Source organism: Camelus dromedarius, chromosome 33, assembly GCF_036321535.1.
Source record: "Camelus dromedarius isolate mCamDro1 chromosome 33, mCamDro1.pat, whole genome shotgun sequence".
NCBI classification, from domain to species: domain Eukaryota; kingdom Metazoa; phylum Chordata; class Mammalia; order Artiodactyla; family Camelidae; genus Camelus; species Camelus dromedarius.
The window spans coordinates 18,192,791-18,215,717 of NC_087468.1; the positions used below are offsets into that span (position 1 = coordinate 18,192,791).

The 22,927-nt window shown below is 45.2% G+C and overlaps 1 protein-coding gene and 1 non-coding gene across 5 annotated transcripts in view; one reads left to right on the plus strand and one right to left on the minus strand.

Moving 5' to 3' along the window:
• The window catches only part of CTNNA2 (catenin alpha 2), a 944,650-nt gene that overhangs the window by 745,332 nt on the left and 176,391 nt on the right, over positions 1 to 22,927 (minus strand). For all 4 annotated transcript variants that reach the window (XM_064481973.1, XM_064481977.1, XM_064481975.1 and 1 more), the window contains one exon: positions 17,647 to 17,842. In XM_064481973.1, coding sequence (XP_064338043.1) covers positions 17,647 to 17,842 — 196 coding nt within the window. The remainder of the gene's footprint in view (positions 1 to 17,646; positions 17,843 to 22,927) is intronic.
• On the plus strand, positions 1,267 to 1,373 carry LOC116149582 (U6 spliceosomal RNA). The gene has a single exon (XR_004133202.1). It is a non-coding gene; the product is annotated as a U6 spliceosomal RNA (small nuclear RNA).

Sequence of the window (22,927 nt, forward strand, 5' to 3'; positions counted from 1 at the left end):
GCTGCACAGAAAGAAGCTGGGGGTCAAAGCGTGTGATAAATTCAAATGAATTTCTCCTGCGTGAAAGAAAAATGTCAGGGTCTGTGCAAGATGACTATAAAGCTGAATTATTCAACAAAACAAGGAGGAAGCATTGCAGCATCAATCTTATTCCACACCCAGAAAAGCTGCTTGAGCTGATAACTTATTTTCCTATAAAGAAATATAAAGTGAACATGATAAAGAAAACATACCAAAAATATTAGGGGTATAGTTTTGATTAAGATGGAAAGAGAAAAGAAGAGGCGGATTTTTATCTAAATTTTCCATCTCAAAACTGTCGAATAGGACTGTTTAGAAACAACAGAAAGATAGAAAAACTTATGTGAGTAAGACTGCGCAGATGACGGGGACAGAAGCACTAGGTTAAAGTTCTAGGAAACTAACGGCTAATCCTGCAAAAAGAGTTTGTTCCAATCTTTGAAAGCATTTCTAACATAGCCTGGCACTCTTGGAGCAGGAGAGAGTCCTTTAGAGTCAAAACAAACAACATAAAATGGTGTGGATACATGAGTTACAGACAACTGAACTGCATCAGAACTAGACCGCAGACCATCACTATTACAGACGTAAGATCTTTATCATCCCTACGTTACATGGATGTAAGATCTTTATTATTAACTTCACGGAACTGCACGTGTCAGGATTATCTTTTGCTTAAATGCTGAACGTGGGGGTAGAGAGAGCAGAATACAGTCTACTTCAGTGATTATCTCCATTTGCTCGAGTGAGAGCACCACTGACGAAGTGTAAATACGAGCTAAAGACGCTGGTTCTTAACCAGGTCCTGTCTGAAAGCTGCAATAAGGAGGTCAGTTCCTGTCAAGCTATTTTTAATAGTTCTTTTAGCTCTACTGTCAAGCTCCAGAACACTCTACGCAGACCGTACCTTATCCTGAATTGAAAAAAAAATAAAAATCATGAAATCTGTCTGTTGCCTCAGATAACAAGCCCTAAACAGTGTAAAGATCTGTTTCCCATTTTGACTTAAAAGACTTTTTTCTTGCAAACGCTTCTTCCTCGGCATTTCCCCCCACCAAAGTTTTCCCTGGCACTTGCCTTGTCTTCACAACTAGAAAGGAAGCTTGTCGGGGTCTAATCATGTCGGGGGTGGTTAATCAAAAGCCAACGCAGGCGATCGACAAGATGAAAAGGCGTCCTAGAGAATGGGAGGAAACATTCACAAACTGTACACCTGACAAGCGGTTAATATCGGAAATACACAAGGTGCTCGCTCTGGCAGCACACCCACTAACACTGGACGGACACAGAGAAGGTTAGCGTGGTCCCTGCACAAGGACGGCATGCACGTTTGTGAAGCGTTCCATGCTTTGGGGGGATTAACAGATACAAACTCTGTATATAGAATATACAGACAAGGTCCTCTGTAAAGCACAGGGAACTATATTCAATACCTTGTAATAGCCTTTAATGAAAAATAATATGAAAAAGAATATATATATATATATATGTATGTGTGTGTATATATATATATATATATATATACACCTGAATCACTATGCTGTACACCAGAAATTAACACATTGTAAACTGAATATACATCAATTAAAAAAATTAAACTAATTATACAAGGAACTCATATAATTCAATAGCAAAAACACCAAATAATCCAGTTAAAAATGTGCACAGGTCCTGAATAGGTATTTTTACAAGGAAGACATACAGATGGTCAACAAGTGCATGAAAAGATGCTCAATATCACTAACATCAGGCAAACCAAAACCACAATAAGACATCACCTCGCCCTTCTCAGGACATCTGTTATCAAACAGCCAAGAGATCAGTGCTGGCAAGGACCAATCTATGACGGAATAGTATTCATTCTTAAAAAAAGGAAATCCTACCATTTGCAACAACATGGATGAACTCTGAGGGCATCCATGAAGTGAAGTAAGTCAGACAGAGAAAGACAAACACTGTATGATCTCACTTACGTGTGGATTCTAGGAAAGCCGAACTCATTGCAAGTAGATTAACGGTTGCCAGGGGTGGTGGAAATAAGGGTATGTTGCTGAGAAGGTCCAACTTCTGGTCGTAAGAGGAATGCATTCTGGGGATGTCAGGTACCGCGTGGTGACTGCAGTCAACACTGTATTGCATATGTCAAAGGTGCTAAAAGAGCAGATGTTCAATATTCTCACCACAACAAAAATAACAAAACGCTAATCATATGAGGTGAGGGATGTGTTAACTAACTCTATCTTGATAAACATTTTACAGTATGTGTGTATCAAACCTTGACACTGTGTACCTTAAACTTACACAATGTTACATGCCAATGATGTCTCAATAAAGCCGGGAAAATGTTTTTAAAAAACCCAACACAGGGCTGTGCGTACGTAGTCTTAATTCTTCTTCCCCTTTTTTTCTCAAACAACAAGATCAAAATATACGAGATACTAGAGAATAACTCATTTGAAGATACTGTTTCTTAGATGAGAAATTAAGACCTGAGATGAAAGAAAGAAACACAGCTTAATTAGCGATGATGCCATCCTGCTGCCTTTCTCTCGAGGAAAACAAGCAGAACGCGCTGGAGCGCTCAGGCATTCACCGCACCAAGAGCCACCCCGTCGTATTTCAGCTTCATTATGTAATATTACAATGACTCCTGCTATTTCAATGGAAGCCCACACAAAGCTAGGTCAGTATTTTTTCATTGTGATATTTAATAAATTACCAAAGCAGTAAGTTCATAAAGCCTACAATCGGATGCAAACCAGTTAGTTTTTTTCTCTGCCTATACTAAAAAAAAAGATCATATTCTAATGAATGTATTGATCTTTCATCCCTTAAATACTCTCATACGAACTTTATAATTATCATAAGAAGCAACAAATTGCAGCCCACTGAAACAGAGTGCACATTTTAAGGGCTTTTTAAAAGGCAATGCTGTTAAGTACTTTTATGCTTTAAAAAGACAATCATACTTGAGCTCGGATTTTATTCCATCCATGAGAGCACAAAGAGTACAAAAAAAAAATGGCAAAAACACTGAAATACATTATTTCAACAGTATGCATGGACTTACACAGCAACAATTATCTTTAGAAATTCAGAACAGAAGGCCAGGTTGGCTTAATAGCACCAACAAATTTGAGTTGTTCTTTTTGGTTTTTAGAAGCATTTTTTTTTTAAGTAGCATTTTCAAATGATTTCATGCCAACAGTTCATTAAATCCTTACGATCATTCACATTGAAATAAGAAATATAACCCGAAAGCATGGATTTAACCAAAAACAGAAAAATGTACCTAATTATTTATTTAGAATATACAGCTTTTCAGCTTATCTTTAGTTTCATATTTTTAAAAGCCATGTCTTTAAAAAGCAGTTGAAGAGTCACATTCAGTTTGAAAAGTGTTCCATGTGTCCATAAATTCTGTGATTTTGGCATTTATCTAATTCTTAAAATTTTGGGATTAGATGGGACTGGTATCAATGTTTTACAAACAAGAATTCTGACACACAATGGCTGGTTGTACCAGGTGGCTTCTGGCAGAAGTAGCCCCACCCCGGCCCCCCAAGCACATATGAGAAGCCACAGGACACCTCCATCCGGCGTCGGTAACACTGAGCCCCATCTGGTAGGTTAAGGGTCTTTCAAGAGAAATTCAGCACCAAGGGGGAACAACATGGTTCCAAAAGAAAGTTCATAAACACTGCGTAACATGGAGGTTCTAAGGAAGACACACGAACTCACATCTACATGTAATTGTTTCAAATACGCAAAGAATCATTTGGCAACTGTTGCCCACAGTAACGATTAGTCTCATGTATCAATTTGCATTAGTCTAACGTGTCAATGATCACACTGATCTATCATCACAGCCAAGATACAGCACCCAGATATTTAATCAAGTACTAATGTGGGCTTCTGGGGTCAAGGCATTTGGCAGATGTGTGAAAACTGACAATCAGTTTACTCTAAGTAAAGGACATCACCCTTGGTAATGTGGGTGGCCTCATCCAATCAGCTGGAAGACGTTAACAGCAAAGACCACGAACTGCTGAAGGAGGAGGAATTCTGCCTCAAGACTCCTGTCTGAGTTCCCGGCCTGCTAGCCTGGCCCGCATGCCAGTCCCCACAATCATGTGACCCAATTCCTTAAAATAAATCTCTTAATATATGTACATACATATCCTACTGGTTCTGTTTCTCAGCAGAACCCTTCCTGATAAGCGTACCCTCTCTTTTACTTGGCTTATGGATGCCCCCCACCCACCAAATATGTATGTGTGCATGTGTGCATGCGTGTGCATGCGTGTGTGTGCGCGTGTGTGTGCTACTGTGCTCTTTATGGCGGGGTCGGGAGAAAGGCCTTTCTGAACGAGTGTTTTAAATTAGCATTTATATAATGCTTACTGTGTGTCGGTCATTGATCTAAACACTTTGCCTATAGTAGCAACTACCACATAAAATAGGTACAAGCATTATTCCCATTGCACAGATGAGGAAACTGAGGCCTATGGGAGATTTACTGACACCACACAGTCAGCAGCCAGCCTCCGTAGCAGCGGTGCTGTGCTGCCTTAGAACGGGTGAGTGTAGTGTGTTTTGGAGTCAGGCTGCTAAAGCTAAACTATGGCTTCAGATGTGAGACAGAGGGGGAGGGACAAAGCAGAACGCATGCCACTGACTTAAGCAACTGAGTTGTTAGTCCCACGTCTAAATGAGGGGTGGGGGGAATTAAAGAAGGCTGTGCTTGGTTTGAGTGGGAGTAGTATTACAGAGATGTGTCTTCAGCCAAGGCCCAGAGATAAAAGGTTTAGAGTCACACAGAGCACACAGAGTGGGCTGACAAGGAGAGAAGAAAAGAGAGCCCGGGCCTGGGCCCCGGGATACGCCAAAATTTAGAATCTTAAGCAGACGTGGAACCAGAAAGGGATGGAGGAAAGGAGATGCTGTGAGGCCAAGGGCAGTGAGAGACAGGGGTGGCCCCGGAGGGAGGGGTGGCCGTCAACTTCAGATGATGCTACTGGGAGGCAGGGCAAAGCTGCAGAGAGAGACGGCCAGACGCGGCCACACCCGATGACTGACCAAAGCAGGTCCCATGGGGCGGTCAGCCTGAGAGCCAGAAAGGTGCAGGCGAGAAGGAGAACACTCAGAGACAGCAAATTTATTATAAAAATTCACAGGAAGTAAACAAGTTTCTACAGTAGAGCACAGGGAATTGAATTAAATATCTTATAGCAACTTATAATGAAAAAGAATATGGAAAGGAACATATACAGGCAATGTATGACTGAAGCATTATGCTGTGCACTAGACATTTACACAACGTGGTAAACTGACCAAAAAACATCCATGGGAAAGAGACTGGTGACAGAGAGAGAACAGCAACACGTCCACGGCGGACTGAGGCAGTGGCTTCACGGGTGCAGGGACTCCCTGTGCAACTGTTCGCCTTTGCTCTACGTGAACGTTTTCATAAGGAAATGATGGGGGGAACGCATGGGAAATATGGCCATCAAATTCAGGACTGTGGCTCCCTGGCCACGCCAAGCAGCGGGAGCAGGAGGGGAAGGAGACACGGACTCCAAGGCCGACCAAGGCAGCTCGACTGCGCGGACGTGTCGTTTCCCAAGCGGAGGGGTCGGCGCACGGGGCTCCTGTTAGTCCCCACGTGCTTCTGTCCATATCACATTGCACAGTGAGAAGAAAACTGACCAGGGGGGAAGGAAACTGAATGGGTGGGTGTGAATTACTCTTCGAGAAGTTTTGTTTAAAAAAAAGCAGAATAACGGGGTGGTGGTTGGAGGGGGTCTGCAACTAGGTGAGACTTTCTGTGTGTTTCTTACCCGATTGTGAGATTTGCTTGTCATTTGGACTGTTGCAGTAGAAAGGAAGAAGCTGGTCACTCCAGAGTGGGATGACCACCCAAGTCAAGTCCCCCAGAGGGTGACAGGGCAGGAACCACGAGCTCCGGTGGAGGCACGAGGCTTTGGAGATGAGTTTTTGACTCACGGGAACAAAAGACAGGTAAACAGTATCAAGCAGTGACTCTTAGAAAGAAGTCCCTCACCTGCTGCTTTTCTCTCCAGTTTAACAGGAAGTCCGTTATCAGCTGCTAAGGACGAAGCTGTCCGTCCGCTTAGCCTCGCCATGACGGGGCCGCATCGCCACGATTTAGCGTGAGGTCTGCTTTCTCCACGTTGCCTGGTGTGTCCCTGCAGAGGGCGTGCACTTGGCAGGATTCTGCGTGGCTTGAGCAGCTGTTTGCCTTCCCATTTACTTTCTTTTCCAAAAGCGTGCTCGCTCAGTCTCAGCTTCAGAGGGATCCACTGTTAATGAGGTCGGCCTGGGCAGCATCAAGCTGCTGGCATGTACCGTAATTAAGGCTGCATCTCTGAATCAGCTTCATTTGGGACAATTTTACCCTGTTGTTACTCAAGACATTAATGTCAAATGCCTTTTTGATTGAATTACAGACTTAGCTATTAGGGGGGAAATGCTTGCTAACCAGCCTTCCTCGTCTGTGTGTGGTAATGGGGAGCATTTCCTTTAGGCGTAGTTGGGGTCAGAAATTCAGATGAAATGGAGTTTACTTAGTGATCTTCCTGAAAGAGTTTTTAAAATTTTATAATGAAAATAACATAAAATATTACATTTAAAACTGGCCTATTACAATGGATGGACCTGGAAACTATCATATTAAGTGAAGTGAGTCAGACAGAGAAAGATAAGTATCATTTATTGCTTATATGTGGACTCTAAATAAAAAAATGACACAAATTATATTTACAAACCAAAAACAGACTCACAGACGTAGAAAACAAACAATGGTTACCAAAGGGGAGAGGGTGGGGAGGGATAAATTAGCAGTTGAGGATTAAAAGACACTCATTACTACATATAAAATAGATAAACAACAAGGACCTACTGTAGAGCACAGGGAACCACATCCAATTTCTTGTAATAACATATAATGGGAAAGAATCTGAAAAGAAAAAACATATATGTATGTATATGTGTAACTGAATCACTCTGCTGTACACCTGAAACTGACATTGCAAATCAACTACACTTCAATTAAAAAAAAAAAACAAAAAAACTGGTCTGCGCTAAACCTAAGAGCCCACTTTGCCGTGCAGTTGTAGCAAGAAGCGGAGCGCTGATGTTACAATGAAGGCCCTGGCCGCCAGGCTTTCAGAGCCTGCAGCTGCTTCGTCTGATGCTAAGCACCTTCGACACAGCCTGTCATGTGCTCACGACAACAGTCCTGGAAGAGTGTGTATGATGAGCTCCCCGTGCCCGATGCAAACCCTGGAGCAGAGAGGATGAGTAACCTGCCCCCACGTCACACGGCGCATGCGGCATGAAGATGGCAGAACTGGAACTGAACTCTCAGTCCTCTGCAAAGTCCCTCGCCCCCACCTCCCGCCACGCCCCTTCCTGCCGCCTGCCTCACCCTGGGGTGGCTCAGGATGAATGGCACACCTGGGCACCCACGTGTAGGTGCATGAGCCATTTTCCTGGCTCCTCTCGAATCACTGACATTGTTTTTTTCCTTCTTTTCCACGGATTTCTATTTTCTTTCTTACTGTGTTTTGTGTATCCTTGCAAGCCTCTTGAAATCTTTTCTGTGAAAGGCAGGAACAGTTTTACTGAGGGTGGACCTCAGTAAAAGGTATTAAAGGCAATAGTCTTGAGCTGGCAATCTTTTAAACTAAATTTCCCATTTTATTCATGCAGATGTATAATTTACCACTCTTTGCAAGGCAGTTTAAGAATATTTCAGCATCCACACTGCATTGGTCCTTCCCGCTTTTGCTAAGCACACATGCATAAGGGCTTATTATTATGTATTTTTTCACTATTGCGCTCAGCTCAACTAATGATGTATCACACTGGTTCATTAATTGTTAGAAATGTACCAAAATAACATCAGATGTTAGTAACAGGCAAAACCAGGTGTAGGGTTATGGACATTTTCTGTATTACCTTTGCAAATTTTCTGTAAATCTAAAATTATTCTGAAATAAAAAGCATACATTTTTAATAAATGCAACAAGGTTTGGTGATTTTCTAGAGATAGGAGTTTCAAATCAGCGGGGTAAATCCCTAGGACTGAGACTCATGGGTTGTATGGAAATTCTATGTTTAGTTTTACAAAAAACAGAACAAAACAAAACAAAACACCGAACTGGCTTCCAAAGTGGCTACACCACTTTGCGTCTGAATGAATAAGAATTCTTACTGTTCCACGTCCTCCTCACCAGCGTTTGCTGTTAATTTGGGGACGTCATCAGTTCTGGGAGGCACATAGTGAAATCTCTTTCTTGTCTTAATTTACACCTCCCCAATGACAAGTGATGCTGAACACTGTTTCATGTGCGTATTTGCCATCTGTATCTCTTCACTGCGGACCTGTCTGCCCAAGTCGCTTGCCCATTTTGGAACCTAGTGGTTCCTTTTCTTATTGTTAAATTTTAAGAGCTCTTTATATATTCTAGATCCAAGTCTTTTATCAGATGTGTAACTGACAAATACTTTCTCCCTGTCTATGGTTTTTCTTCCCATTTTCTCTCACAAAGAAAAAGGTTTTAATCATAGTTCAACTTAATCAAATTTCTCTTTTATTGACTATGCTTTTGGTAGTTCCATTTTTAAGCTGCACTTCGATAAGCCCTGCTTGGTTTGTTTCATACGGTCTGTGTCGTGTCAGAATGCAGCGTTCCTACAGGCAGAGAACGCGTTTCCTTTCTTCTGCGTTTTATGCCCGCAGCCCCCGAAAGCTCATGCGCGTAACAGATGCTCAATAAATGTCCGTCGGATTAGTCAGTTGATGCACACGCAGCTCTTGCGGCATCTTACCATCTTATGTAAAACACGGGTAAACGCACTTGGATGCCCAACGGAATGACGGGGAGAGAATACACACGAAGTGTATTCCAAATGCAGCAACAACCGATGAATGGAACCTGCTGTTTGTTTGTTATTCTTGCTGAAAGATTATGGCTTTTTCAGAAACCACGGGCTCCAGAAAGAGGGGTGAGACGGAAGAACTGTCCCCCACCGTCTCCCAGGACGTTGTAACAAGGGCCATAGACAGGGCTCCAGGCTGACGTGAGATGCTTCTGGTCCCTCGCCTGCTGCAAACTTCGGCACAGAGGTGTGTTTTATTTAACAAAATATGCAACAGGTAAAACCACTGCAAACGTTAAAATCTGCACAAGATGAATTCTAAGATGTATGCGTTTTCACATTTATGTGTTTTTTCTTCATTTTAATCATTTTTGTCATTGTCTGTATCTCCAGGTTTTTTAGTATTCTTTAAACTTCCGATATCAAAATTTCAGAAAATTTATGTCATTCCTGGATAGCATGATTTTCAATGGAAAAAAGACTTAAAGTGATTAAAGGTGGTATGCATAAAGACGTGATAAGCTTAAGCTGTAAGCGGTTCTCAAGTTTTGGAGGCACAAGATTCACCTGCAGTGCTGCCTGGAAACACGGCTTCCCGGTGGTCACTCCAGCCACACTGAATCTAGGTTTGAGGCTAGACCCAAGAACAAGAATTTCTATGGACCTCTCCCATCCTCACCCGGGGGATTCTGAGCCAGGTGGTCTGTGAACTTCCGAGAATTGCCTGTGAAAGACGCCTCTATAAAGGAGAGGAGGCGCCCGGGGAGGGACAGTGAACAGCAGCGTGTGGACACAGGGACTGTCCCCAGACCCCTGACCGCGCGGCACCCCGAGACTGAAGACACGCCCCCCGGGCCAACGTCAAGGCCTGCCCCTCCTTGATCTAATAAACATGCACTCTATTAACAGTATTACTCGGGTACTATTGTTTTGTAAAGCAAGCAGCCGAGTCCAGGCTGGAAGAAGTAAGACGGGCAGAGAGAGGCGAGTCCTCTTTCTTACCTAGTCTTCCCTCTCAAATCTCCATTTTTCTGTCCTGGAATTTGCTCCTTCTCTGAAGCTGCGCCCCTAGCCCTCCCACCACACAGGAGCGAAATCTCAGCCGAGGACAACAGGACCGCACGTCCCAACACAGGAAGTGCCACCCACCGAAGGGCAGCCAGCCAGCAGCCCAGCGCAGACAAGGAAGCTCGGTAGCTCTAGGAGACGTGAGGATTCAGGAAGCAAAGAGCAGGGTCCCACAGCAAAGGGTCCTGAGAAAGAAGACAAGTGGGGGACTCTGGAATCCTTGCAAAAGCACCCCCGCTGCTCCTCCTCCTTAGAAAGACTGACTCTGGAAAGTGGGGCAAGGAAGAGGACACAGCCGTCCTTCCTCCCCCACCGCGCTGCTTTCCATATCAGAGGGCGGCGGGAGGAGGAGAGGCAGGGCCACTTAGCATCGGGAGCTTCTCGTCCGCGGACGGACGGCCTGCACCAGCTCTCAGCTGGGGCGTCACGCAGCTGGCAGACCCTGGGGTTTCTGCTGGATAACGCTTTCCACCAGCGCCGCATCCCAACCCCAGAGTGGGTGGGGAGGAGAAAGCCGCCAGGCCACCCAGTCACCTCAGAGAGGTGAGGCCACCTTTCTCCCTCTGTCTACAGCTCTGCCTCAGTCTTGTCTGTCTCTGCCCAGTGGTCATCAGCGACTCGGTAAATACTGACTGAGTGAGAAGGTAACAGCGATGGGACAGCTGACGTCAGCGCGTCACTCCACATCTGACGCTGTATCAAAACAAAGACAATCCTAAGTGAGCAGCGAAAGCTTAGAGCAGCTCTTTGATTCAGGAAATGGCTCCATGAAGAAGCCACTTCTTTTGTCTGTACCTCTGGTCATTTTGCTGTGTGACCCCCTCTTAGAACTGGGTTAAGGCCACGCACATTTCTGTCCACACCCTCGCCTGGCACAGCTTCTCGGCCGGGCCAGGTCTTACCTGTTTCGATGGGTCCCAGACAGAGAGTGGGCTGTTGCCTGAAGACAGAAAACCCAGGCAACGGCCCCAAGGCCTGCGGAGCAGCACGGGAACCAGGGCTGCATCCCACCAGTGAACGGGTCCCCTGACTGAGCAAACACGAAGGGCAGCGCCTTCCTTTCAAAGGACGGCTTCCGGACCTATTTCAAATCTAAGAAGATTCGCAGACGGTGGGTGAGCCTCCCGTCGCTAGCAGACGCTGTTACACTCCAAAAAAACACATCACGTAAAAAGTTCTCAGACAATTAAGCCTGTTATAAATTGGCCATTTTAGCTGCATCCAAGGGACAAGTGTTCAATAAATAAAATCCTTTGAAACATACGAGATCCACGCAGATGCCAGCAACAGGCAAAAACACGCACACATCCACAACAGTGGTCTCACATCACATCTCCACGGTCCGTTAAAACTGCCCCCCCTCTCTTATTCAAAACAATTGAGATCATTTCGTCCACTCTGCTTCCGTGCTCGGGTTTTCTGTAAAACCACTGCGGGCTGTGTCCCTCTTCCCTACCAGCTTTCTACATAGAGAAATGTCCCATCTGTGTCACCTCCTGCGACCAATCTGCATTTTGTCCCTTCTTATCCACACTGGGTCTCACCACTGGCTCCCTCTCTTGACGTATGTTCTGAAAATTCTGAATTGCGCTGAACAAAGTAAGCACACAAGCAAACAAGTAATTATATTTTTTGCTTGCCCTGAACGTTTTCTCCAATTACTCCTCTGTTTCTCTCCTTCCCTCCTGTGACAGTCTTCTGAATCGTGCATTAAGTGCTCACATGGGCGAGGCACTGTCCCAGGCTCCAGACATTACACAAAATAGTAACACAGGGCCCCACGTTTGAGTCCCAGACTATCTTCAGGAGCAAAAAGAAGTATGTGCAGCATATGCTGCAGTGAGGACCAAAAAAGGGGGTGGGTAGCTTTCCTGCCTACATCCTTTATATCACCATCTACTCTCTTCTTTCAGCGTCTTTTTTATTTAACGATCATCCTTGCAGCTTTCTGAAAACATACTTTAAATATAATTAATGACACCTTTCTGGCAAATCCAGGGAGTTCTCTCATTCTTCATCCTCCACGATCTCAGGAGAGTTTGACACGATTGCAACAACATTCGAGAGGCTAGACTGATCAATGTCTTTCTTGCAGAATATCCTGTTCTCTTGGATTTCAGTTGCTCTCTGGTCCCATTTCAAGGCAAGGCTTCCCTCTCAGACTCATTTCTATTCCAATTTCTAATCCTAATTCAGCCTCTCTTTCAAAACAAAACCTCTTCTCTTCTTTACCAATTGGCAAGTAATCAAAGAAAGTTCTAGTTCTGAAAGCTTTATCTATCAGCTCCAAAAACTTGCACATTTTTGTTGCCCCAAAGTTCCATTTCCGTAGCATTAACCATCTGATAGGCAGGGTCCCCTTCTCCATCAATGTTTGAAATCCAAGGGATCCTCTCCCCCACCCGTCAGCCCTTAAGATGTCCGAATCAAGTTGCCTAGGGCCAAAAACATAGAATAAATATAGAGTTTTGTCTCTTCCCTTCAACAAGTGGTGACTCTTTTATTCTTTTTTGGCAATGTCTGTAACATCTACTTTTTTATTTTTATTCCCAGGACCATGACTCCAATTCCAGACTCTCAAAGCGTTTCTTTCTTGTTTTGTTTTCTCTGCCATATTACAATAACACCTAAGCAACCTGAGTCTAGTCTTTCTCTGATTTAGTCAACGCTGCATGAAGTTGCCAAAAGAATCTTTCTAAAACATCACTTAAATGGGTAGAAACCAGAGCATTTTTTTTTCCTGCCTCTCCTTCATTATGTTGTCTACATGAAACCCAGCTCCTGAACTTTCCCCAGTCTGGTCCCTTTCCGTCACCTTACCGTACTTCTAACTATGCCTGAACATAAAACCTCTCATCAACTCAGAGCTTCTGGATCTGTCCCCCAGTTACCAATGTCATTATCGCTTTGCCTTTTAAAATCAGACTGTTTTCTCCACTAGCCTTTCCCAGTGTTTTAAGCTTTGAGTACAATTTCTATTCTTTATATATATTTTGGTAATTTATTTTTGTTACTTTTTTTAATATAAATGCTGTCACAAGCCTTTTTTTTTTTTTAGTTTATAACTTAAAAGCACAGGGAACCCTCCTGCTGAAACAGTGTAGGGTAAAAATACTGTCACCACACATACTGAGCACTTAAAAAATCCTGGCAGTCTAGGATTAAAAGATGTATTTTTTAAATGATAAATTCATACAACGCTGAGTTTAACCATGAGATACAATAATGACATAGTTAAATAGATAATTTCATATATAATCTTGGCAGATTACAGTAATTATAATCATGAATGTTATGAAACTTCAAAGGAACAACAGTAAATGGTTCTATATTAAAAAATGTGAAAATGGAGATGTATAGCACTCAGACTTCAGGCATGTACTCGTGCTGGAAATGTTCTTTAAGCGTGGCGAGCCTTTTCACCATTCGATTTTTAAACAAGGCAAAACAACTCAATAGTGAAAGATTATCTTTAACAGGCATAATTCCTAAACTATACGTCATTTAATAAGCAGGCACGGATGGATGCTAGAGCCACTTTAAAGGAGGACTTTTTTTCCCAAATGTCTGTGTTTTCACAGCTTCTGAATGTCGTCTTATGTATTAGGAAGTAGACTGCTATATTGGAAGGAAAGATTCTATGTTTTAAAAGTCCAAGGACTAAATACTGAAAAGACTGGGAAACTAACTAGCAAGACAGCTTCCCTGATGCTGAACTTTTTTGCTGATTCGCTCTGACCTAAAATTCCTGCAACTTGTTTTTCTCTTTTCTCTAACAAACCCCCACCTTGGCTTCCCTTGCTCCACTATTTTTGTGCTAAACAGCCCCCAACCTTCCCCTTACACTCTCCACTCGCCAGACATTCTTTACCCAGAATCCCTTATCCCTTGACCCAGGAGCTGTGCTCCAGGAAGGAGGCCACGGGCTGACAACCTCAGAGGAGTTACCAGACCCTCCGGAGTCTCCCCGTGACTCCAGGTGGATTCGTCAAGACGAAGAAGAATAGAGCACCCTGGAAAAACGCCCTGTTTGTTGTTGCCTTTCTGCCCCACCCAGCTCTTCTACCAGACCTCAAGACCCCAGCCCCAAGAGGGCTCCCAGTCTCTGAGGCACGAGCCCGCCGTGACCCCTTTGCCGGGCAAAGCCGTGGAGCTGTTCTTTCCTCCATCTCCCAGAACTCCGCCTCCGGGTCTCAATCTGGCTGTTGGAGAGGCTGGTTTTTCAGGAACAGTACTTCTGCCCTAATCCTCACTTGCTCTCCTCAAACTCTTGTTCTTCCCAACTCTCTCTGAAAATCAACTCAGGCTCGCATTTGTGAATAAAATCTGGGTAATGGGCAAACAGAAAATGCGGGTAAAGCCAGACGGGCCAAGGAGCTCACACACTACAGAACTGAGTCGGGGACCCGAGCAGCTAAGAGAGCCTGTGGGCACAGAACGTGAGGAGGAGCTAAGGACCTGCTGCCCGGGAGGAGAGGCGCCCCACGCGGGCCAGACACCCGCAGTGCACCGGACAGCGGGGGCTTCTGAATATGAGAGACGCAAAAGGAGAATTTCAAAGGCTTTGCCAGTAAAATTTGTATTTTGCCCGTACAGCAGTACTTCCTGGAATTCGACCCTGTTCAGAAAAAGGGACACGTGGCAGTTGGGCTTTAAATGTAAGCATTGTTTCTTATGCCTGATTATTCTGCAACAAGAAATGGGTAATAAAACAGAAATTTAAAACATCCTCTAGAAGAATAACCACGAGAAGCTTAAATTAGCATCTTTAAAATCTCTCACCCTAAAATCCCAGGACAGTCTGGCCAAGAACTATGTTGTTTACTACATTATGCCCACAAAGCATCATTTCCTGTAAGATTGGAGAAATCTACCATATTAATTTCTACAGCAGGTGTGGAAACTAACTTCTAAGGGAAAAATAAAGGAGAGCTAAGAGGTTGCTGAGGAAACTAAATGGAAAAATGTAAGAACATAACAGACAAACCTCCGAGAAAATGGCCTGGGGGCCAGTTAATCGAAACTCTCCACACGGGGGAGAGGTGCACCATCTTGACGGCGGTGACGGGTTCACGGTGGACACACCTGTCAAAACTTACCAAATTGTACACTTTAAACATATAAAATTTATTATCTATCAGTCAACATAAAAATAAGGGGGAAGAAAAAGTATCCAGGCTACATACAGATGTATGAACACAAGTGTCCATCTGCAGGAAAGCAAGAACACCAGTGTTCAAGCTTGGAAACTTGAGAACATTCTTGTCGCTGAAACACACACACAAATACCCTCCATCCACATGAGATAAAATATGTAAGATTTAACATTTCAAATGAAGGCAACAATTGACATCAGTGTAATGCTAAAAAAAAATAACTTTTAGGGGGAAGAAGAGAATGAGAAGAAGGCAGCAGGAGGAAGGGTGGCTGCTGGTATGGGTGGCTGGTCTCTCCCAGGACTAAATACCCATCTGTGAATTTAGAAAGTGGCAGGTTGGCAAGGAGAAAGGGGACAAAGCATTCATCCATCTACTTCATTCATTAGACAAATGCTGATTTACACCTTACGAGTACTAAGCATTACAAATCCATGATCACAAAGAGCCACGGTGTGGTCTCCACCTTCATTAACTTCTAGTGCGGCAGAGGAAAAAAGCTATCAGTCAAGTCACCTTAATAATGACTAATATTCCCACAAGGAAAAGATCCATGAGAAAGTGTGACAGGAGTGTCAGGGAAGCTTCCCCCGGGAAGGTGTTCCTGAGCTGGCATGTGCAGAATGAGTCATCCTTAACTGCGTGAGAGGGGACAGCGTGTGTAAAGGCCCTGCGGCAGGTAAAACACGGTGCTTTGGAATAACTGAACCAGAAACTGGTCCATGTAAGAGATATTCAGGACTTAAAACCTACTTGTCTTTGTAACAGACGGCATCTGGAAGGAGAGGGAAGCAGGAAGAAGGATACCAAGATTTATGCAATTGAACACGTCTGCGGGGCATTCACTCAGAAAATGGCGGCGGGAAACCAGGCTGCGGGGGAGGTGTTTGTTCTAATTTCACAATGTCTTAGAATTTTCAACTCAAGCTGCTGAACAACACTACATCAAAGTTAAAAGCTTCTCTGTATCGAAGGGCACAATCAACAGAGTGAAAGAGGAGCCTACAGAATGGGAGAAAACATTTGCAAAACAGTATCTGATAAGGGCTTTAATACCGAGAACTCTTACAGCTCAACCACAGCAACCACAATAAAGACAAACAACCTGAGTAAAGAGTGGGCAAAGGGCTTGAAAACGTGTTTCTCCAAAGAAGATACAGATGTGGCCGAGGAGCACGTGAAACGAAGCTCAGGATAACTGATCACTGGAGAATGAAAATCAAAACCACAATGAGACATAACCTCACCCCTGTTATGATGACTGCGATAAAAAGAACCCCAGGAAGTAACAGGTACCCCCAAGGATGTCGGGAGACTGGAACCCCTGTACACTGTTAGTGGACGTGTGAAATGGGACAACTGCCATGGAAAACAGCATGGAGATTCCTCTGAAAATTAAAAATAGGGCCACCACGTGATCCAGCAGTCCCGCTTCTGGATATAAATCCAAAAGAATTGAACGCAGAGTCCTGAAGAGACATTTGTACACCCATGTTCATACCAGAATCATTCACAATAGCCAAAAGGCAAAAGGAACACAAATGTGCACCAGCGGATGGAAGGATAAGGAAAATGTGGTATAAAGACACAGCAGAATATTACTCAGCCCCCGAAGGAAGGATGCTCTGACACGTGCTACAGCACGAGAAGCCTAGAGGACATCACGCTAAGCGAAACAAGCCAGTCACAAGAAGACAAACGCTGCATGATTCCACGTACATGAGGCACTGGAGTCGTGAAACTCATAGAAAAAGAAAGTCAAGCAGTGGTCTCCAGGGGTTGGGGGAGGGCGAAACCGGGGCCGTTTAACAGGCACAGAATTTCCGTTCTGCAGGATGCAGTCATTCTGGAGCTTGGCTGCTCAACCAGGTGAGCACACTTTACATCGCTGAGCTGTACGCTTAAACATGGGCGAGATGATGCATTTTATGTTACATGCATTTCACCACTTGAAAATTTAAAACACACTGAATTAAACAGTCTCAGAGCTAACTCTCTAGCTGTATAATTGACTGCTTTGCCGACAGCTAGCTGGCTGGGTGGATTTTTGAGGAAAGCTATGAACTGAAAATACAAATCATGGGAATCACACAAAGCAGCAATAATGCTATTACACTACTTCACATCTGTCTCCTCCCTGCATCCTTAAAATCTTGGATTTCCAGGGACTCTAATAAAAAGTCTTCTCACACGAAACTCCCGAAAGCCTGAGCTTGACACAGGTGTCTGGTTTCATCACTCAGAAAACAGCTTCAAGGGCCTGAAGCAGCAGCAGACGTGGCGTGTTCGTGGCTGCGCTAGATTCAGCGGCACAATATAAAAAAGTCTCCGCCTGTCTGCTGCACCCAGCTCCAGCCCAGATGAAAACCGACAGGTGCAGACGGAGACGAAAAAGGAAGAAGGCCACTGCTCTGAGCAGCCTTGTTTCCCTAGAGAAAAGTCCCCTGCTTCCACCCCAGCCTCCCCCCACCGCGGAGCAGCACCATCGGCCCACCTTGCTTGCGCACATCTTCCACGGCAGCGACCAGCTCCTCCTTGAGATCCTGACTCTCCTTGGCGATCTGCTCGCCCTTTTCCAGGAAGTTCTGAGTGGCCTGCTCCACAGACGCGGCCAGCACGTGGGCCTTCTTTGACCTCCCCTTCTTCTTACCAGATGGGCCTTTGTTGCTTGTGTTGACAAGGGTCGTCACCTTAAACGTAAAAGGACAACTGTGAAATTAACTGCCAAGAAACAGCACTGTCATCTCGCCATTTTTACACAGCCTTCGCTCATGACATCGTGCACACACATCACACAGCCTCATCCTCTGGAAGACGTGGAAGCACACGGACTCGCGTGCAAACGAACAGCTATTCACCTCACACAGATGACCTCAGGTCATCAGGACGAAGGGCAGACGTGCCAGTAGCTCAAAGTTTCCAGCCAACTGGAGGCTGCGCCTTCGCAGACTGACCCGTGCAGTGCTGGTCAGGGCAGCCAGCCTCAGGGAGGAGATACAACAGAACACAACGTGGGACCGCCTCTGAGCCTTGCGTGAGGAGAACCAGTACCCAATCCCGAGCCTCAGAGTCAGGGCGGAGGTGAGCGAGGGGTCGACACACGGTGGGCCATCGATGCCCTCTGCTCATGGGTCAGTCACCAAGGACTTCGGGAAGACTTCTGCTATCTCTGAATTCCATCTTATAAAATCAAAACAGTGAATTTGATTTGAAGGGGCTGAATGACGCAGTACTCGGATTTCGTTAACCAGCTAAAGCTTCGAGAGCTGAAATCAGATTGACTTTTTCACCCCTTGACCAAGCATTATAATTTGGATACAGATCTCAGTTGCCAAACCTCCTGCTCTGTATCTAGAGCTGCTTAATCTTGTAACACAGCTTTTACTATCTTACAAAGAACTTATCTCCTACGGACTTCTGAACCTTTATTTTCTGCCAGTGAGAAGTCCGAGAGGGAAGTGAACGCAATGGCTCCACATTCTGTTCACCGAGCCACCAACACCTCTGCGCTTTTTAATCCGCTTCGTAAGAACGCGGGTGCTGCGGTCACTGTCACCGGCACGCGTCCTGGAGAGCCGACTAAAGCTTTTTTTGGAGGTTACCAAGAAAGTCAGTCCCCAGCGAAGCTCCAAATGCTGTAGTTTATGCTCTTGACTTCAGATACGAGAGCAAGTGAAGTGACTAAAGTCACAATGAACGTCTAGCGCGTTTACGGGGCGCGAGAGAGCACCAGAAGACAGAACATCTTGAATGAACGTGGGCCGAGACGACGAGCACAGTAGGGTCATTACTAAGACACGGTCAGCACAGTGTTGCGAGCGGCGCCAGCCCGTTTCTCTAGACGGCTAAATAGCTAGACGCAGTGAATTGAAGACGGATTCTGTAAGCACATTTAAGTAAGAACACTAGACAAAGAAAAAAAAAAGATAAAATCATTGAGAATGAGACTGCCAGAAAGCAGCAGTGAGCTGTAAACGTGCACTCGGCCAGTGACATGTGGTGGCTCTTCCGCTCCACCCCCGAGGCCACCACCAGAAGCAAGACCGGCTTCACAGAAGCTGCTTTTCTGGGGTACAAGAGTGCTCTCCCTAAGGAGAATTTCCCCCAACACAGAAGCACAGTTCTCTTCCAGGAGCCCCCACTCCTGCAAAGAACCACCGCCCGGAAGCAGGCACTGGAGCCCCTCCACAGACACAGCAAACAGCTCCAGCATCTCTCATTTTTATTGATTTATTTATTTTTCAGTCAAATATATTCCGCAGCTAACACTGTGGGAGTTTAAGGTGTAGGATGTGTCAATCTGACACGTGGGCGTGTACAGTGCGATTCTGACACGTGCGCACGTTGTGACAGGAGACCGCCGCACCGATATCCGGCGCCTGCCTCCCTCTACAAGGCTGCGGGACGGCCCTGGTGTCCATGTTCACCACCCTGCGCAGCAGCTCTCTCCCTGGGCTCTGCATCCGAGGGAAGCATTCCTCTTCTCGCTGATACCCGGTTTGTTCTCATTTTATGTACAATTCTGAGAAGTTCTGTGATCTCGTTTTTTAGTGCTCTCAAAATAGAAAAAAAAAAATTGATGGGGAGGGGAGCTGTTCGTTTCCAGCATATCGACAATTTGGGGAGTGGAAGCTGATGCAGAATCTACCAAAAGAGCTAAACAGCCACACCGTGGTTCGTCTGCTGTCAAGGCAAACAAAGTTCAATTTTCTCTGTTATCTCACGGCGCATTACTCTATTAAGCACAATTCAGGCAACGCTCATAATAACAAGCCGGTAAGAAGCTATCAGTTATGTGGGAAGAAATAAAGATGGAACATGACCAGGAAGGTCCTAAGAAACATGTGATGACTTTCAAATGAAGCAAATCAATTCAGTCCTCTGTTAGGAAGAGCTCTCGGCTCCACGTGTGGCGGAGCGTAAAGGGATGTGACAGAGAAGAACAGAAGGAACGTTACGAGGCCCCATTAACGCTCACGCCTTAATCAGTTTAGAATAAGGAAATAGTTGTTCATTCTCCCCGTTGCTATTCAGTGTTTCGTTGAAGGACAAAGTCAACAAATTAGACAAGAAAAGAGAAGGACGAGATACAAGCACTAGAATGGTCGAGACTAAGTTATTCTTCATTCCTTGCAGAAAACGTGACTGCATCAAGAAAACGCAGAAGAGTTCAAAGACAAACTATTACAACCACTCTAGGAGCAAAGAGCTGGGTGGCTAAACATTAGATTTAAACAGTACAAACCTAACAGAGCAGCAGTCCCAGTGAAAAATCCAGTTGTAAACATCCCATCACCACACACTCATACTATCAGAGATAACCGCCACACAAGGTAGAGACTGCTGCGTGAGGAAAATTACCATTGCAAGGGAGAACACAGAGGACCGTCTTAACAGCAGAGGGACACCCCAGTGAGCTGCGAAGGCTGGCTGTCTGCGTCCAGGTCTGACATCCGGGGTGACGCTGCATCTTGGGGAGACGGTGCTTACAGACCTTTAAATGCCTAGGGCAGCTCGCTGGCAAACTTTTAAAAGGCGGTTATTCTGCAGAAACTCCTGGTTGAATGGTACGTCTCCCCTTACCCTATCCAGGCTCTCTCCCCAGTCCCCACACCAAATGCCACCCAAGGCAAATGTCATTCAAGACCCACACACTCTCCTTTGCTAACGATCTGCGAGCCCATCTGCTGTGCGGCAGAGAAAAGAGGAAAACACAACGTTCCAGCCACAGAGACAAGGGCAACAGTGTGAACTCGGACACGGCGCAGGAGACGAGGTCGGACAGACACAGCAGAGCAAAGCCTCTGGGGCCTCTGAGAGCTGAGCTGAGGGGTTTAGATCTTACTAGTCACTGCCAAAAAAATTTTTTTAAATAGAAGTGCACATGTTAAAGTGTCCATTTTCTCTTTTCATTCACTTCTCAGAAATCATGCTTTCATCTCCACACCTCCTGGAGCAGAGTCCTCTTAAACTGATCTCTGAGGGAATTGATAAGTTCCCAAAATCAAGTCATTTTTATCTTATCATGCTGCTCTGTCTCATCAACTCTCCTTTCTCCGGGAAACACCTCCTGGTTAATTCTCTTAGTAACAATCTTTTCCTTCTCTAAACTCCGGTACCTTTCAAAAGGACCATCAAACTCACTTCTCTCTGTGCCCATGTTTTTCTTCCCACTCCTACACCAGGAAAGGCATGCTGCTACCACCGCCCTTTTAAATCACCCCGATCGTCTGACCACATCATTCAGAGGCATTAGCTGTGCCAATTTCTCTCTAAACCTTCAACACGGCCCCTTCTCTGTAGGCCCCGTCAGCCTTAGCTTAAAACGATGCTTGATTTTCTCTAGTTCCTCCTCAAATATTTCCTCAATGTCTCCATCTCGCATCAAGGAAGAGAAGAAATTCTGTAGCTCACAGATAAGAGTGTAAGCGGTCCGCGGTCCTAGGACCAGGATATAATGAGGGTCCCAGTGGACCCCGGCCAATGGGAAAGTCTCAGTGACAGCCAGAGGGTGGGCACCGCTGCTCTCAGACACTGTGATGGTGGGATCTGAGTGTAAACCCATGAGGCACAGGCTGGTGCAGACGATGCGTCACCTGATGTCCTAGGAGCAGAGCCCCGTTCCTGCACGGTGGCAGTCAGGAATGCAGCAGCCAGCACCATTTCACTCCTTTCTTTCTCTTACGTGTTTTTAAGACAATTTATCTGACCATGTCTCTTCCACGGGATCAGTTCTTTGCTTCCAGACACACACGCTCAACAGACAGGGAAGACTTCTTCCAAAACAACAAGCAACAGCGAGGGCACCAAGGCCTTGGTCTCGGTCACTCTGTCCCATCTGCTCAGAGCCAGCAGCAGGGCAGTTTGTCTAAGCTCTACCCAGAGGGCAGTCAAGTGAAGGCAAGCTCTGCAGACATCACTATCACCTGGGGCTTGCCAGAAATGCAGACTCTCAGGCCCCACTCCAGACCTACTAAAAGAGAGTCTGCATTTTAACGAGATCCCTAAGTAATTCATATGCACATTAAAATCTGAGAAGCACCGAATTCTAGGACCACGATCATCAGACGGCATCGCATCTCAGAATCACCAAGATGCCTGTCAGAAGGCAGACCTGTAGACCTTATGGTGCTCCTGCCCAGGGAGGTCTCTGCCAGGGCATCTCACGTCCAATCTCAGGGAACTAGGATATACACGGTTTATGGATTTACTTTCAGAAACAGCAGTCTAGCTGAAGCAAAAGAAAGTGAGAGAGACAGAGCAGTGATTTTCTAAAGGCAAACTTTTCCTCTTATTTCAGGTGCCATCACATATCACGTGTCCTCAAAAACAACCCGCTGATGCACCGGTCAAGTCGTCGAAAGGCACCCCCTCTACCAGGCAGCCAGAAGGCACTGGCAGAAGCAAGAGTACACAGATGTGACTGCTGCGAATCGAACCATTATTTGAGCTCCCCAGAAAGCCACTAAAAGAGAACCAAGAGCTAAAAACTAAAACATTGATAACCCTGAGCACCGTTTTGCTAGATTCACGCACTTGGCACATGTGAGTAGGAAGCCTTTGTGAATCCCACTGTTGCCCGGCTCTGAAGCATTTCATTTGTCACAATCACTCAGCTAATGGAACAGAGGGCTCTGATTACTGCTGCAGCTTAAAAAAGAAAAAAAAATCAAGAGCACTGTGAGGTGAATATTTGAAAACAAAATGATCGAAAACAAATTCTTCTATTCCAAGAGCAACGGTAGATAAATTCAAAAATTCCTTAAAGAGGAAAA